This window comes from Tachypleus tridentatus, chromosome 7 (genome assembly GCF_004210375.1).
Source record: "Tachypleus tridentatus isolate NWPU-2018 chromosome 7, ASM421037v1, whole genome shotgun sequence".
Classification (NCBI taxonomy): domain Eukaryota; kingdom Metazoa; phylum Arthropoda; class Merostomata; order Xiphosura; family Limulidae; genus Tachypleus; species Tachypleus tridentatus.
In genome coordinates this window covers 154104264-154121446 of record NC_134831.1, presented here as the reverse complement: position 1 = coordinate 154121446, position 17183 = coordinate 154104264, and the positions used below count along the sequence as shown (strand labels likewise).

Genomic DNA, 17183 nt, shown 5'->3' with positions numbered 1-17183 from the left:
TCCTTGAACCAGAACACCGCCTCTGGGCAGACGCTTAATATTAGTAATCTTTGTATTAGGTTTGCACCTGTATATTTCTTTGGCCAATTGTGGTTGGTTGTAACTACCAGGAACTCCTTGGATTATAACTGCGTGCTTAGGTGATTTTGGTGCGATTTGTGTATGTGTGTCTGTGGTGGTTGTTCTTTGTTTAATTTGTTTTTCTGACTTCGAGTCTGCACAAGCGTGAAGCCTTCGTCGTCAGAAAGAACTTCGTCTTTGTCTGAACATGTTTGTTTTTGAATATCCAGGGTGGGGTTTGGGTTGCTAGTACTGCTAGTTTTTGGCATATTAAAGTCTATAACCGTAGTCTTAGGTACATTGTCTTCACATGCTGAAATCATAATATCTTTTACTAGTTTTCGTTTTTTTCGAGTCCTTACAGTATTTTCTTTAACCGGCGTTAACTTAGCTTTTAGTTCTTTTTCGGCTATGAACATTAAAGATTTTAATTTTAAATTATCATTATCTGTTTGGCCACAGTCACTAGACTTACTTTTTGTCCCTGAAACAGACGGGCTTGCTCCCTCAGTCTCAGACGCTACATCGCTTTCCCTGGTCTCCGACTCCCCGACCGGCATGTCGCCTCGTTGTTTAGCGAAGGGGTATTTCCTGTCTTGGGCCAATTCAAATAAGGTCTTCTGTCTACTGGCGTAAAACTAAAATTCGAAGTGAAAAGTAAAAACACTAACAAAATATGAAGCAAAACACGTAGAAATCTAGAGCCTTTCAGAGGTATGTCCTTCCTTTACCCTGTCCAAGCGCAGAATCGTTTAATGAAAGCAGTAAATTGTTTTCCATTTTAAAAATTAAGAATATACACACACTCAGACTTACTTTAATCAGCAATGAATTTTATTAAGTAAAACAAAAGTATACAGGAAACAGTACAACTGATCATTTCATTAGAGTAATAATAACATATACAAATACACATTGTTAATCAAACACTTTGCAACTGATGACTTTTTAACATTTTTCAAAAATTATATGGCACAATTTACCACTTTAATACTTAGTAAAGTTCAAATGAAATAAAATTTTCACAATGGAAGTAAGTTACAATGCTTATTTTTAACATTTAAACCTTAACTAAGCATGCCATTAAAACTTCCTACTTATTGTTAAAATTTTATTACATATGCAATACTAAAACTTGTAATCATTGTGAAGATAAACAAATGAAGAGTATGCTGAGGTTTTTGTATAGAACTTCAAAATAATGGAAAGAAATAACATAATAATTAAAGAAATATGTTTTGCTCTAAGGCTTATACTTTTGAAGTGTATAGAATGTCTTTTAATGCTTATATATGAAACCCATAACTTTCTAGAAATGCAAAGAATCAATCTTAACAAAATTGGTCAAATGTTAATAGAAATGAAAGCTTGGCATTATAAAATTAATTTTTATGTATATATATTTATATGAAAAAAATACAATAATTACTCATTAAAAATATTCTTCATACAAAAAATATTTAATCTCTATTGAAAGAAAGAAAATTAAATCACATCAATCATGTTCAATGCAAATACTTCTAAGCAGTAAGTCCACATAAAAATGTTTTTTTCAAGTGGCCATTAATTCATATGGAAATTAAAATATATCTTCTATACACTAGTAATGATGTTTGAGAAGAAGAAAAAAGGCACCAAAAATACTTTATTAACATAAAGATCAAAATATACTCTTTAACAATTAATTGATACATTAGGGAGAGACTGACCATAATACACACTGGGCATGACTACTGAGGTGATAATACAAAGAGGTAAGTGTTAAATAAATGAAACAAATTTTATTTTTGTATTTTAATCTCATGAAAAATATTACTTCATACAGAGCACAATAATTATATATACATATAGATTAGACAATCAAAGTACCACATAGTCAGTCGAAAAGATGTGAAAGAATACAAATAATGCAGAACTACTATAACAAGAGGAATTTATTTTTATTAGCAATATTTCAGAATTATTACATAAATATTAAAATAAAATCAAAATTGACTTTTTCTCCTCACTTCTTTGTCATATTTTTCCAAAAGCACTTTTTTGTACTGAGTTTGGTTTTCCCAAAGTTCTGCTGCATGTGTATTTAAAGGGCTATCAATATTTGGCTCTGTTGACAAAACGAAATAGATATGAAAATTATATACAACAGGTTGTAATATTTCTGTTGAATTACAGAATAACATCATATTAAATGCTTCACTGTTACAAATATAAGGATACAAATCTAAATTCTCAGCTCATAAAAATTTAAAATTCTTTCATTTCAGAAAAATAAACTGTTAAAGCAATATTACAAAAGCAAGATGGTTATATTTCCTAAAACCAAAGTTTCAAAATAGACTAATTAAAACATCCCAAAAAGTATTTTAGTACAGTTCAAGTTTTTCATAACAAAACACAGTATTAAGTGTATTCTGAAAGTGATTTTCAGCAAATGATTTACATATCAGAGTATACTTAAAACTTGTTCCCATTGGTTTGTAATTATACAAATTATTTACACAATAACCCTATACAACACCACAAGGATGTTTAAGTTCAAAACTGATATTAAATTCACAATGAGATGTAATACTGCATATCTGTAAAGCTCCTAGTCTGAAAAGTAGATTAACAGATTTACTATTATATGTTTATTTTAATGCCTACACTCGTTTCAGTATAGTTTTCTTTTTTGCATATGACATATATTCTTGACTCTGAATTGTGCAAGTCATGCCTGTTCTCAAAATTTAGAGAATAATCTTGAGAGTAAGAATCAACAATATTTGTTTCATGAAAACAAGCCAACAATGTTGAAATTTCTTGAAAGCATAAAACTGACATGCTGCTATACAGAAGAATATTATTGGTCAGCTCCAATTAGCGTGTGAGAGGCCTCAGAAGTTATAACTGTGATTAATGCCCAATAATCGAAAAACTACAGAATTTGACCAGGAATGTGTATAGATTTCGAACATTACAAACTGTTCAACTTCCATAAATTACTCTGGACATTATTATTTACTATGAGGACATTAAATATCTTAGCTGGTATAAGTCAGTGATGTGAGCCAACCAAACAAGATAGCTTAAGGGAGGTGTGACAGTATCAACTCAAAATTAATTTGTCATGGATCTGGATCACAGATAAAATGTTCAGTTTTAGAATGGATATAAGAATTAGTATTGTCTGTAAGATTGTAAAATGCTTGTATATAAACCATCAATTATAATAACTATTACTAATAACAATTATTATAATTTTTTTGTATATTGAAATATATTAAGAAAAAATTGTGTGTATCATTCGTAAATTTGACATATATTAGCCATTTAATTAACTACTAAGCTCAAATCCAAAATTCTGGTTATTTAAAAAATATGTAATGTAATAAATCAGAGACTCACACAAAATATAGTATAATATGTAACACAATAAACTGGAAGCTCTTGTTCAAGATATGAATCAGAAACAAAATTTGAAATAATTTAATATTCAAATCTTAATTCAATTTGTATTTATCAGTGCCAACAATATTTGATCATGCTCGATAATCAAGGTTTGAACAACTCGAAAAATACAACAAAAGTGAATTGCTTGAAATTGCCAAAATCTTAGAATTATATATTAAAAATCAATGAGAAAAATTGAAGTAAAAAAGTGTATTGTTGAAATGTTAGTTAATGTTGATTTGTTGTCTGAGAAAGTATTAGAAGAATACTCGTGTCTCCACTAGCCATTCAAAGTTGAGCAATAAAGTTAGAAATCCAGTTAAAACTCAAACAAATTGAGCTTTAGCAAGTCTGCATTCAAGTTGAAAAAGAGAAAGAGCAAGCCTGCAATGAAGTCCAGAAAGAGCATACCTGTATTGAAGCTGAAAAGGAAATTAAGCTTAAAAAATGGAAATTAGACTCAACTCTAATTAACCTAAGCAAAATAAGAACTTTGAATTTAATCAATATATTAAAGTACCACCATTCAATGAAAATAAAGTTGATAAATATTTCCAACATTTTAAGAAAGTTGCCCAAACTATGAAATTGTCTACCAAAAAAGTTAGTACCAGAGGCTTATTGCCAAAAGTTGAGGTTACTGCGAAAAAGATAGATTTATTTTGAACAATGGTGTAATTCTATGCATGTTGGAAATAGTTATGATAAACTAAGACATATTATGTCTAACTGAGGAACTTAAGTGATGTACAAGTCATGACCTCAAAACTTATTTGGATGAAAAGAAAATTGAAACACTACATGAAGCAGCTTCTCTTTCTGATAACTGTAGTTTTACTCATAAAACTACCTTTCATAAAAATAAATTCCTGCAATCTCAGAAAAAAAAAACCTGTTTCTGTCCAATCCACTAAAGTTGAGGATTCTCTAAAAACCCAGCTCCTATGGTTCAAAATCTTCAGACAGTCATGATAAAACTTTATCAAAATCATCAAAACTTGTACATTATTTTTGTAAAAACACTGGTCATATATTGTATATTTTTGAATATACAATAAGAAATCAGTCTATAATTGTAATTACTGCCTATTAATTGTTCATATAATTAATGAACTTGCTATAAAGTTCATTATAGAATGAGAAAAATTCTATATTTTTTTATAGAATGTATAAAAACTTCTATTTTATATATGGATAAAAATAATTTATCTATATTCAAATAGATAAATGTTTATCTCATTTCTGTAGATTGGAAAACTACAGAATCTGATCAGGAATGTTTACAGATTTTGAACATTACAAACTGTTCAACTTCAGTCTATTACTCCAGACATTATTATTTTCACCAGTAAAAGTCAGCAGTGTGAGCCACCCAAACTACATAGATTAAGAGAGGGGCAACAATATCAACACAACATTAATTTGCTTGTCGTGGATCTGGACCGCAGATAAAATACTCAGTTTTAAGCCAAATATGAGAATCAGTATTGTCTGTAAGTTTGAAAAACTCTTGTATATAAACTATCTTTTCAATAACTATTATAAATTGTATTGTTTTATGTGTATTAAAATATATTTGTATTAAAAAAGAAAACTAATTTTTAATCATAAATTTGATACATATTAACATTATATTAACTTTTAAATTCATATTCAAATTTCTGGTTATTTGAAATACTAACATAAAACAAGGTGTAAACACTAATGGATAACAATGGTTTTGATGAGCACTGAAGGGGAGATATATCATTTTCTATAACTGATAGACATTCAAATTTAGAGAAAAATAAATAAAAAATGAATAAACAAACAGCAATATTGTATGTGTAACCAAAAAGATACTCATATTAAGGCATCTAAAGGATAAAATTCTTTATCTGAACTAAAAATCTACAAGTAATGAAAATAAAGTAACATGACAATTGAAGAAATCAAAAAGGTGAAATTAACTTTTTTGTTTGAGACCTACTAACCTCCAAGAAGAGATTGAAGAGACAGCAGTACTGTCCTAACATCATAAAGTGCTGTCCACTTCTCCTTTAAAATATCAAGACAAATGTTGCCCTGTGTATCAACATTGGGATGAAAACAAGGAGTGTCAAACCTAATAATGGGAGCAGTGTATGGATAACTGCTGGGGAACTCCAGAACAAGTTTATAAACTAACCCTTCATATACCTGCATATTAAGAATAAAATGTGTAAATTCAATTATATTTTTTCAGTGTTGAACAAAATATTTCATTGCACCATTCAGTTAATTTATTCTAAATAACTACTTGTAACAACTTCTTTCTTACATTTTACAACTTCCAAAATTACATTCTCTAATTAATGTATCAAAATATTAAAATTATACCTTTTTAGTTCAGGTTATATTTTAAAAAGAGCACTTCCTCAAAAACCTTGAATTCTGATGCAAGAAACTTCATGAATATAACCTAAAGTATCAATAATTTCTCCTTATGACATTATTATATTGGTTTCACTTATTTTTTGTAACTTCTCTTTAATAAAAAACAACAATAAAAAGCATTTACATAAATATTCAAAGTTGAGCTTGAAAGGGAAAGCTTCACTAAAATCACTGGAGAAATAAGTTAAGTACAGTTTAAAAACATTCATATGTTTGTCTGCTGAGGATAACTGTCAACATTTTCTCCATTATGAATTAGACCAATGCACAACATGCAATTATAACTCGATCCATATATTTACAGGACTGGGTTTAGAGGGCAAGCAAAAAATCTGTTCAGGGGCCCAGACTACCAATATGAAATGCAGCCCAGGATAAAATAAATGAATATATCTTATCAATGCTATTTCAGAATTTGAAATCAAATTTAACTGCTCCATAAATATACAAGCTAATGTTAGAATATTAATTAACTTCTGCAGTGGCACAACATGGTAATACTATGGTTATACTATGAGAACTAACCCCAATCTGGAACTAAGGATAAGAATTCTTTTCTGCTCCCAAGTCCATCATTCTTGAAATTCAGCCTTGTATACTTATATCAATAAAGTAACAATTCTGTGATGCACATACTTAATGCAATGTACAAATCTATAAAATGGAATATCTTGGGAATAAGATTACTACACAAGAGAATTCTGAGGTTCATGTGTCACAAGTACTTTACATAAGGAGTTGTAAAAACATATATTGTAACACCAAAATATTAAATACCATATGGCAAGTTCATCATGGTAAATTAGAGCTATGGTGTTCCTTAATGTTTGTTAAAGTTCACCTGAAAAAAAAAAATACAATTTTATCCAGAAAAATATAAAATTAAATATGATTGTTCATTCTGAAACTTTGCCACATAATAAACATGGCAAAATTTATGAGAATTTATCTGTGATAAAGAATCTTACCTTCCAAAATAATTACTTACCTTTGTCAGGTTAAGTATTACAATTTCCGAAAAGATCATTCAGAGTCGAGATGAATATATATCTAATAAAATAGTTTCCCTTCAAAATTAATAATTTCAAATTAATGTACTGCTCAAATATGATAAATTTAAGCTTACATTAAATAAATAAGGTTTGAATCATCAGCATATTTTGACATCACTTACCTTCTTGTTAAATTAAATGAGTGCCTGATGTTTTGTCATAGAATAATGCTTGTGTAGTCTTCAAATAGATATCATTTAACACAAAAATGTTTTCACAAATGAAAATAATTAATGTTTAAAGAAGTAATAAACTTTTCTAATATCTGTGGTTTGTTCCCAAGTCTTCTAACCCTGAAATTAGATTTCTTTGTTCATTTCTAGAGATGTACCAGGTAGTCAGTATTTGGATAAACTACAGATAAATGTATTTACTCTACATATAGTTTATAATATGCTCTATCCAATGGTATTTAGTTGTTCACTCAAGCTGTTTTCAAAACTAAACTTCATTATATATGATCAGACTACACACAATGATAAGAAAGTATCATTATAACAGACAATACTAATAAAAACCATAAACTGAGAAGGAAAAAAATCACATGAAAAATATGAAATGGATTAAAAGAATAAAAGAAAAATCAGTTAAAATAGATAGATTTAAGAATGCAGTTAAGGATAAATTTCTAAAATATATGAATGAACATCCAGACTGTAAATTAAGCAAATGACATTTTGTGGGGTAATATTCAACAGAAAAGACATAACCTGTTCTATCATCACTAGATAGATGAAAACAGATAATGCCAAACTAGTTGCCAGCCTTTCCATTGTGATGAAATTATAAGCAAACTGGCTAAATTGTTGACCTTTCCACTGACAAAGCTCTAAGAGAATAGGTCAATTTCTAAAAGTATATGGATTTATGAAAAAGGTTAGCAGGTGTATAATAACAGTTAAAAAATTACAATTTTTTTGTAAGGTTATAAACAGTAGTCACTAAAAAGCACTGGAAATCTTATACTTACAATGCTAAGGAATTTAAAATAATTAATATAACATTTACCATGTGTGTGCAATATGCCACATTATTACCTGACTACATATCATAATAAGCTGCAGCATTTTTGAGTGAGATAAACAGAATGGCAAACATAGTATCCTTTCAATCAGGTATGACTGTTTGTGCTGCCTAACAAATTATTCTTTGATGAAAACAATGAAATTGAACTGTGTTTATTATATGATAGGATATTTATTAAAGTTACTTCATGGAAATTTTCTGCTAAAACATTAGATAAGTGTTGCCTGATAAACTATCTTATCTGATACAGATTACTGCAACAAAGTGATGGACTAAAGTAGCAAAAATCACTATAAAAGTCAGTTCTGATTTAATTAAACTAATATCTCTGTAGACCATCATGAGAGAATTAAGAAAAAAACATGATCCCCAATAGAGTAGCCATTTACAAAACCCTCCTTATTAACTGTTAGAGATGTTTGTGTAAATAGTGGTGCAATGACAATAAACATTAGGCTGTATATATAAGTAAATAAAGACAGTTCATAAAGAGATGACAATATTTCTTGCTATTTCCAACATAGGTATAAAGACAAGGGGCTTAGATTTTTTACAGCCCATGGGGGGATGATTTTTGCAACCACTTATGTGGACTGTTCAATTTGCAAATTGGTAATCTCTGATCACATGAATCTGAAACTTGTAAACATGCAGTCACAGAGTAATCTTGTTGCCACGATACTTCAAGGTTTCCATGTAGGTTTGTATAAGTGAGGTGTTGTGAACAGTTTTCAAAATGTTAATAGAATAAAGACAAATGTGTCACAAATTAACTGCCACATGAATTAATTCCTGCACACTGCACAGTATAAAAGATGGCCATTATACTTGACAAGATTACTAATAACTTTCATTACATGAATTACGTTTTTAAATATTAATAAAATTAGTAATTACCCTTGATAAGTTTATATCTACTGAAAAACTGTTCATGTTGTTTGATAAAAATAATTAAAATGTCTTTGCAAACTCTTGAAAATTACACATCAATACAATGTCACATATAATTATTCATACTTTTCATCAAAGTATGATTCATTTAGTCCTCTAGTCTACATGTTCCCAAATGTAGACCTCCTTTGTGATGATCTGTTTATGAATTCTTTCATAAGCTCTTCTATATTTATCTTGTCGACCTCATCTTTGTGAGTGTGACAAACTGCCACATGGTTAAGGTGGCACTGAGACATAGTTGACCTTAACCACGTCTTCAACCGTCTTAATGCAGAAAAGCTGCGTTCACATTCGCAGCTGGATACTGGACATACAAGCAAAATGTTCATGTAGAAGAAACACTTAACTAAACATCTGCTGGCTTGTTTCATGTAAGCATCCTTCTCAACTTTCAGAGATACTGCTTTTGTTGTTCCTTTGAACATGGGCAACTGAAACTCTAGCCATTGTGCAGAGATTTCTGGATAGAAGCTTATAACCGAGTTGTCAATCTTGTCAGATGTGATCATGTTCTCAAGTTCCAGATATTGCCTCAAGTCACTGTTGACTGCATTGAATCCAGTGGTCAGATCTTCAAAATATTGACTTCTGTAGTAATCTCTAGCTGTTGCAAAATGGTGTGCTGAGCCATCACCTCTGATCCTTCTGTGGGGTCTGCAAATGCATGATAGTTCAACAGGCACCAGATCGAGGGAAGTTACCTTTTTCTCAGCTTCATCAAGTATCTTGTTATAATTTTCCTCTGTTTGCAATACCTGCAATTGCTCAACTATCATTGCAGATGCCTCAATCATGTCAGATATTGTTGCTGATTTTGCTTGGAATGCACAGTTTAGTTCCTCTAATGCAGCTAATGGATGCTGAGCCATCAACAATCCTAAAACTGTCTTTTCTTTGTCAAATCTGTCCAACAGACCTCATGCTTTCACTGCTACATCTGATTTTTCATTTGCTTATTCAGATAAAGAATCAACAATGTCACTGTAGTGATCATTAGCACATGTAATTGCAGATAGGCGACACAACCAGCGTGTTGGACACAATTGGCGGATGTATTTAACTGGACCATTGTGGTTGTCTGACAATACAATATTTTCAAAGATTGTCTTGTATTTGCCTGACCTTTGAAGCAAGACACCAAGTTCATGTACTCATTGGATAGAATCTCAAACATATTCACAAGCTTCAACTGCATGTTGCATTATTAAACTAGCCTTGTGTGTTTGGTAGTGAAAAAACAAAGCTACAGTTGCTTTTCTTTTATTTTTGCCTGGCATCCACTGTACGCACCACTCATGTTAGCAGCTCCATCACAAGTTTTTGCTCTTAAGCCTGACAGTGGAAAATTGAGTCTAGTCAGTACATCAAGTATAGTCGAAGATATTGTTTCACCAGTTATATTGGAAACACTGTACAAACCAAGAAATGTCTCACGGACATCAAGGTTCTCATCTATGTATCGTACACATATTGCTACCTGTTTGGCACCTGTAACATCTTGAGTGCCATCAACCATTAATGAAAATATTTTATTTTGCTGCACTTGGTGTGCAGTATTTGATGGCTGAACATCTCCATTATTTCATTCTGAGCCTGGGGTGATGTGAATGTGGTTTTCTTTGACAAGTAGGCCATCAACTCAGGGTCTTCCTCTTCCAGGAGCTTCATTAACTGCAGGAAGTTCCCCTCCGTATCAGTATGTCCACGTAATGCTAAACCTTGACGCAGTAAGAAACGTAAAATTCTGAATATTTTGGCTAGACTTCTTTTGCATCTTTCTGCTGCTTCTTTTTTCCATCATGTAGCTGGACAGTCACTGGAGTTACATCAAGTGAACCTTCTGGAGATATAGTGAATCTATGCTGAGAGGAGGATTGGTGTTCGTTGAATTTCTGTTTTGCCTTTTTCCAGTTGCAAAAACTGGTGGATATGAAGGTATACTCCACTGGCATCTCCGATTTCCCTGTAAAAAAGCCTCTATTTTCCACCTTGGCATAATGAAAGCATATGACTTTTGAGTCTGATTGTCAAAGTGCAGTCATGGGAACTCATCACACCACTTGCCCTGGAAGTTGATATTTTGAGATTTTACTTTCTGTTGTGGTATTAGTCATGCATCTGGATAATATGGCTTTTCACACTGTATCTGTGGATTGTCAGATTTTTCATTAGTGCACAAGCATTTTCAGACTCGTCCTCTGATGAATATGGCATTTCCTATGTATGGCAAGTTTCTATTCCTTTGCTTGAGGTTGTTGGATTATCTGCAACTACACTGTCACTTGTAGTACTAGTAACTGGCTTGCAGAGCTGTCTAATATCGAAAAGTTTCAGAAGCTTGCTTGTCATAATTGGAATCTGTTTTCAAGATGACTCAACAGGCTAAAATACAGTCTTTATTGAAAAAATCTAACGTACAACGAACGAAGATAGAACAGAATGGAAGCAGGACTGAACTGTACAATGTATTTAAGTTGAACGCACGAACCTCACAGTGACTACCAAGCCGACTGACACCCTGGGCATCACTAGGACAATAATGTGTGCTAGTTACAACACACGTAATTGCAAGTTTATCGAAAAATACTTAAACAAACACAAATATATTATATTCCTGTTAAAACTCATCAAAAGGCAAACACGTTGTGATATAATGTCTATAAGCACACTTATGAAATAAAAACACCTAAAGAAAAACTAGCAATACAATTCGAGTAGAGGCTTCAGGCCGTTGAAATCGCTCCTTTTGTGTTCTAATTATTCAAGAAAATACAATATTTTTACTATCTATGATAAGAGAATATATTGTTCTTTTACCATAAAGCACTAGCACTTTACTAGAGGGCAGTGATAATCTGAAATTTCATGGATTAATGAGGGCCACAAACACAAGTCCAATGAATGCTGTTGTAAAATTGAAAGTCAGACTAAAGGAAGCGGAGGGGGGTGATGTAGGACGCGTCTGGATCCGAGCAGCTCGAACCTGTCGTTAACTGTACACTAACTGTACACTATGGTCAGTGGCTTCGGCAGCTAAGGAGAGTAAGACGTTCGACAATAAAACTGACTAGACATGCATAAGAACAAGTGGTATAGGAAAACAGCACAATATACACATGAGATTGATGCAGCTACAAGGTACAAATGGCCTGTAGATCTAGATCACAGGAGTTTACACTTTGGAGTAATATTTTCAAATTTCATGCTATGTTCAATCTGTTGTGATGAAAATTTTACTTAATCTTACACTACGTGCAAGACATAGGTAGAATCTGTGATAGTGCTTGCAAGCCTTGCGTGAATACTTAGTCCTACTGACTGATACTTACAAACTATCGCTTAGATCGAAAAGCTTAGAAACACGCCTATATTAAAGATGTACATTTCGGCTACTGAAAAAGCCTACATCTAGGCCTAATTATGCAATTCGATTGGTAAGAACACGAGAATCACAAGAGCACACACACAATTTGTAGGCCTGTGATGCAATAAAATAATTCAACAGACCAAACTGTAGGGGGGATGATTGGATGCACCATACCTCCCACCTCAAATGAAGGGGGGAATGCATTCCCCAATCCCCCCAGGATCTTTGTCCATGATGAATACAATCAAAATTACAATCTGCCAACAGTGGTTCTGTATGACTTAGGGATTCAAAGATCAGTACTCAGTTTACTAATACTGCTACATGGCAGTTACCAACTGTTTAATCAAACTTGTTTGCACTTTACTTAAACATTGGGTTAATTATATTTAATAACTGTGCAATTCAGCAAAAATTTAAAAGTCAGCCATGATCTTCCATTGCCATTTCAATATAACAGATAATAATGTGCTGACCATAGCAGCAAAACTGTTACAGAATGAGTGGTTTTGATGGACACAATAGCAAATTCACTCCTCCCTCTGCTCTAGCTTCTAGAGTCATATGAATTAAAACTGCTTGAGTCAATTTGAGGTATCTGGAAGGATAGTTCAGCTGTTGGTACTCACACCAATCAACCTTCAACAATCATGACTTCATTATGTCCAAATGGAAATGCATTCTATAGAATACCTTTTCAGAGGCTTGTTGACTGCATTACTTGCCATATTTCAGTTGTACTAAAAGCCAGGGGTGGTCTAACAAACTAATATTATCATCAAAACCCTATAGCAATACTTGAATAAATTATCAAATTTATACTATGATTAAATGTATATTACAAATTGTGAGTTATTTGATGATACTGTTTTGTCCGTTACTAGCAAGTGTGTACAATAATAATTAAAAAATTACAATTTTTTTGTAAGGTTATAAACAGTAGTCACTAAAAAGCACTGGAAATCTTATACTTACAGTTCCACCTGCTCCAACAATAGTTCCAATCCACCTGAACAGGTTGTCTCCATCAGGGAAAGCTGATATTCCTTTATCACCAGACATCTACATAAAAAAAGCATTTCAAAAATCAATATAAAACTTAATATGTTATTGTTTTCAAACTTCACTTTTAGACAGCACTAATATGAACATTTTTAAAATGAGCTATCAAAATTACCCCTTGTTTGATTCTAAATTCCATACCATTTACTAGTTTTCAACAGGCTATTACATTAATTAAAATGCAGTATTACACTTAAAGTAATCTTACAGTTCTTCATGATAAGCCTTAGTGATTGTAAAATGTTTACTACCAAGCTAATTACCTTAAATTTTAAATTATTTTATAATACCACTTTTACAAAAACTAACTCTAATAATATTCACATGTATACCAGTTATACTATAATTGTGCAACTTCATGAATACATACAGAAATAATGTTTGTATGCAGGTACTTACAAATATTTGTGAAGAAAAAGGTAAAATCAAGAAACCTTCCACAGTCAACAAGCCTCCAGTGACCACAGACAAAATAATGGTTGTGTTAGCAATATTGCCAGAACTTTAGAAGTTAGTCACCACTTGAGAATTCATGGTTATTGTAGCAATATAAATTGTAATAGAAAGGTTGTTTGAAAGATGTTCAGTAAATAAAAGATGGTACTTCCAATCAGGAGTATCTGCCTTTTTTAGATGACTTGAAGAAAAGTCACATTTGGGGGCTGTAATAAGCCATGGGGGATGGGCTGACCAGTGGATTCTACAATGTTTTTGAAGGACAGACCCAATTCATCCAATTTCGCCTGGATGCGAAGGCCAAAAGGAGCAATGGCAGGTTGTCTTCCACTGAGAAAGGAAAACACATCCTTAAGTGGGATGCTTTGGTAAGGAGCAAAGTTTCAAAGAATACAGTAAAGACAGTTGCAAACGGCAAAGGTGCAGAGAAGGTTCGCAAGATTCCACGTATAAGCTCTGAACTGGGGAGGTGCAGAAAGCCCCAGTGCAGAGTAGAAGTTCTAGATGATGAATGGGGTCCAGCATCTTTAAGGCCGAGGGACTGGCAGAGCCATAGACCATTAATTCATAATTGAGTTTTGAACGAATAAGAGCATGATATATCTTTAACACAAAACATCGATCCGCTCCCCAACTGGTGGTAGAGAGGACACGGAGGATGTTCAGTGCCCTTGTGCATTTGACCCGTAGCTGCTTTAAGTGTGGTATAAAGGTCAGCTTACAGTCAAAGATAAGCCCCAAGAACTTGGTCTCAGGGACCACTGGCAGCAAAACTTCACCGATACAAAGTTCAGGATCAGGGTGGATACCCCGTTGGCGCCAAAAGTGTAGGCAAATGGTTTTAGAGAGAGAAAAATCAAAGCCGTTCGCCGTAGTCCACTTCAGTACACGATTGAGGGCAGTTTGTACTTGCCGCTCAATATATCTTAAGTTCGACGACTGACACGAGATGTGAAAGTCATCAACATAGAGCCCGTTTGAAACAGTAAAAGGAGTTGTTTAGTGATGGCATTTATCTTTATACTGAAAAGTGTGACACTCAGAACACAGCCCTGAGGGACCCCAAGTTCCTGTACAAAAGAACAGGAAAGTGTCGAACCCACACAAACTTGGAATCTCCTGTCCATTAAAAATTTTTTAATAAACATGGGTAAATGGCCATGTAACCCATATATATGGATGTCTTGCAAAATGCCATACCTTCATGTTGTGTCATAAGACTTCTCAATGTCAAAGAATATTGAAACAAGATGTTGGCATTTGAAAAAGGCTTCTCTTATTGATGTTTCAAATCGAATTAGGTGGTCCGTGGTGGAATGCTGTCATCGGAACCCACATTGGGTGGGCGAGAGGAGGTTGTTTGATTCAAGGAACCAAAGAAAATGAGCATTAACCATCCTTTCTAATGTCTTACAGAGACAGCTCGTCAAAGCAATGGACGGTAGTTTGAAGGAATCTTGGGATCTTTCCCAGGTTTAAAGAAAGGTAAGGTAATAGCCTGGTGCCAGGCATCAGGAAAAACATTCTCCTGCCAGATCCAGTTAAAAACAATTAGAAGAATATCAAGAGAAGAGGAGAGAGATAGCGCAGCATGTCACAGTGTACATCATCAGGTCCAACAGATGTACTGCCAGACCGATGAAGGGCCATTTTCAGTTCCACCAGTGTAAAGGGACAATTATAGTCAAAAAGACAGTCAGTATGAAAGGAAAGAGGTGAATGCTCTGCCCAAGTCTTGATGGCCAAGCAGGTGGAGGAACAAGCAGATGTGCTAGATACCTGGCAAAAGCTTTCACCTAGAGTATTGGCAATGTTCGGACATCAGCTACCTCTTGGCCATCAGAGAGAAAGATGGAGAGGGGGACAGAATTGTAGTGCCTACTGACCTTTCTAATCCTGTCCCATATGACCTTGAAACTGGTGGTAGAAGATATGCTAGTTGTGAACTTAATCCAAGATTCCTTCTGGCTTTGACGTCTTACCCACCTAGCATGTGCACGGGCTTGTTGGAAAGAGATGCAGTTTGAAAGTGTGGGATATCTACGAAAAGTATCCCAGGCCCATTTTTGAGCCTTCCGTGCCAAGTGACAAGCAGGATTCCACCATGGACGAGGATATTGTGGAAAACATGTTGAGGTTTTAGGAAAACTGAGCAGCTGCTTGTATAATACACTCAGTTTCCACTGCCACACAGTCGTCTGTTGATGGCTGATTCCGATAGCAAGATCAAGTTCTGAGAGAGCAGTGAAAGTGGACCAGTCTGCATGATCCAGTTTCCACCAGGGCACGCAGATAGGGTGGCATCAACCACGGCCAGTCTCTCTCAAAATTATAGGAAAATGATCACTGCCTCGAGTATTAGTGTCAACCCTTCATGAAGGGAGCAAACTGAAAGCATAAAGAACCAGTATTAAAAAGAGAAAGATTGTGATCAGAGAGCATACGCTCTACAGAGCAATCCCTCCTATCAATAACAGCACTTCCCCAGAGGGGATGATGTCCATTAAAGTCCTCCAGGATTAGAAATGGAGATGGCAACTGTTCAACGAGAGCATCAAGGTCTGATTGATCATATGTTTCTCCAGGGTACTGGTAGAGAGAACAAACAGTGATGGTATGACCCAAGGAAACACGGATGTCTACAGCCTCCAAGGGTGTGTTAACTGATAAAGACTGGGTGGGCACATGCTGATCAACCAAGGGTGCCACCCCTCAATGTACTCGTCCATCACACAGCTTGTCATCTCTGTACAGAGAAAATTGCCAAATGGTGACTGTATCAGCAAATTTTAGAAATGTTTCTTGTAAGGAAAGACATACAGGATAGTAGAAAGCAATCAGCGTTTTGATATCATCCAAATTAGAACGTAAGCCTTGACAGTTCCATTGTATCAAGGTGACCATTTTTAATGATGGGTAGGCGAAGTGGCTGGAGAACCCTTCTGTTTATGACCACGTCTTTTTTCCTTACTGTCCTTAGTCAGAGGAGGTCTATCGACCTCCATGGATCCTGCCCTGGGTCAATTGGGCAGGTCTTTGTTATTGGAAGGGGATTCCAGTGACTAAGGATGCAAACGAATGATTGTTTTGCATCTTGGAGTGGGAGAAAAAGATGTATCAGAAGAAATGCCTGTATCTGAAACTGAAGGATGTGGATCTTGAGGTTTGTTGGAATGTATGGGAGGAACAGAGATGGGTGTGGAAGTCGATTCATCGACCTTTTTTAACCACAGAGGTCAAAAGGCTTTTCATTTGTTTTGAAAACAATTCTCTTGGAGGCACAGAGATCTGTCTGCACTCCCACTGTAGTTGTGGAACGAAGTGCAGCAGCATATGTCCGAGATGGAGTGGCAGAC

At 34.1% G+C, this 17183-nt stretch overlaps 1 protein-coding gene across 1 annotated transcript in view; it reads right to left on the bottom strand.

Moving 5' to 3' along the window:
* Nucleotides 1-872: 872 nt before the first annotated feature.
* The window catches only part of LOC143256948 (ubiquitin-conjugating enzyme E2 C-like), a 39556-nt gene continuing 23245 nt past the window's right edge, over nucleotides 873-17183 (bottom strand). Inside the window, exons 3-5 of the mRNA XM_076514860.1 lie at nucleotides 13285-13371; nucleotides 5469-5673; nucleotides 873-2167 (exon numbers count right to left, since the gene is read on the bottom strand). Of these exons, the coding sequence (XP_076370975.1) occupies nucleotides 2046-2167; nucleotides 5469-5673; nucleotides 13285-13371 (414 nt within the window). The 3' untranslated portion in view covers nucleotides 873-2045. The remainder of the gene's footprint in view (nucleotides 2168-5468; nucleotides 5674-13284; nucleotides 13372-17183) is intronic.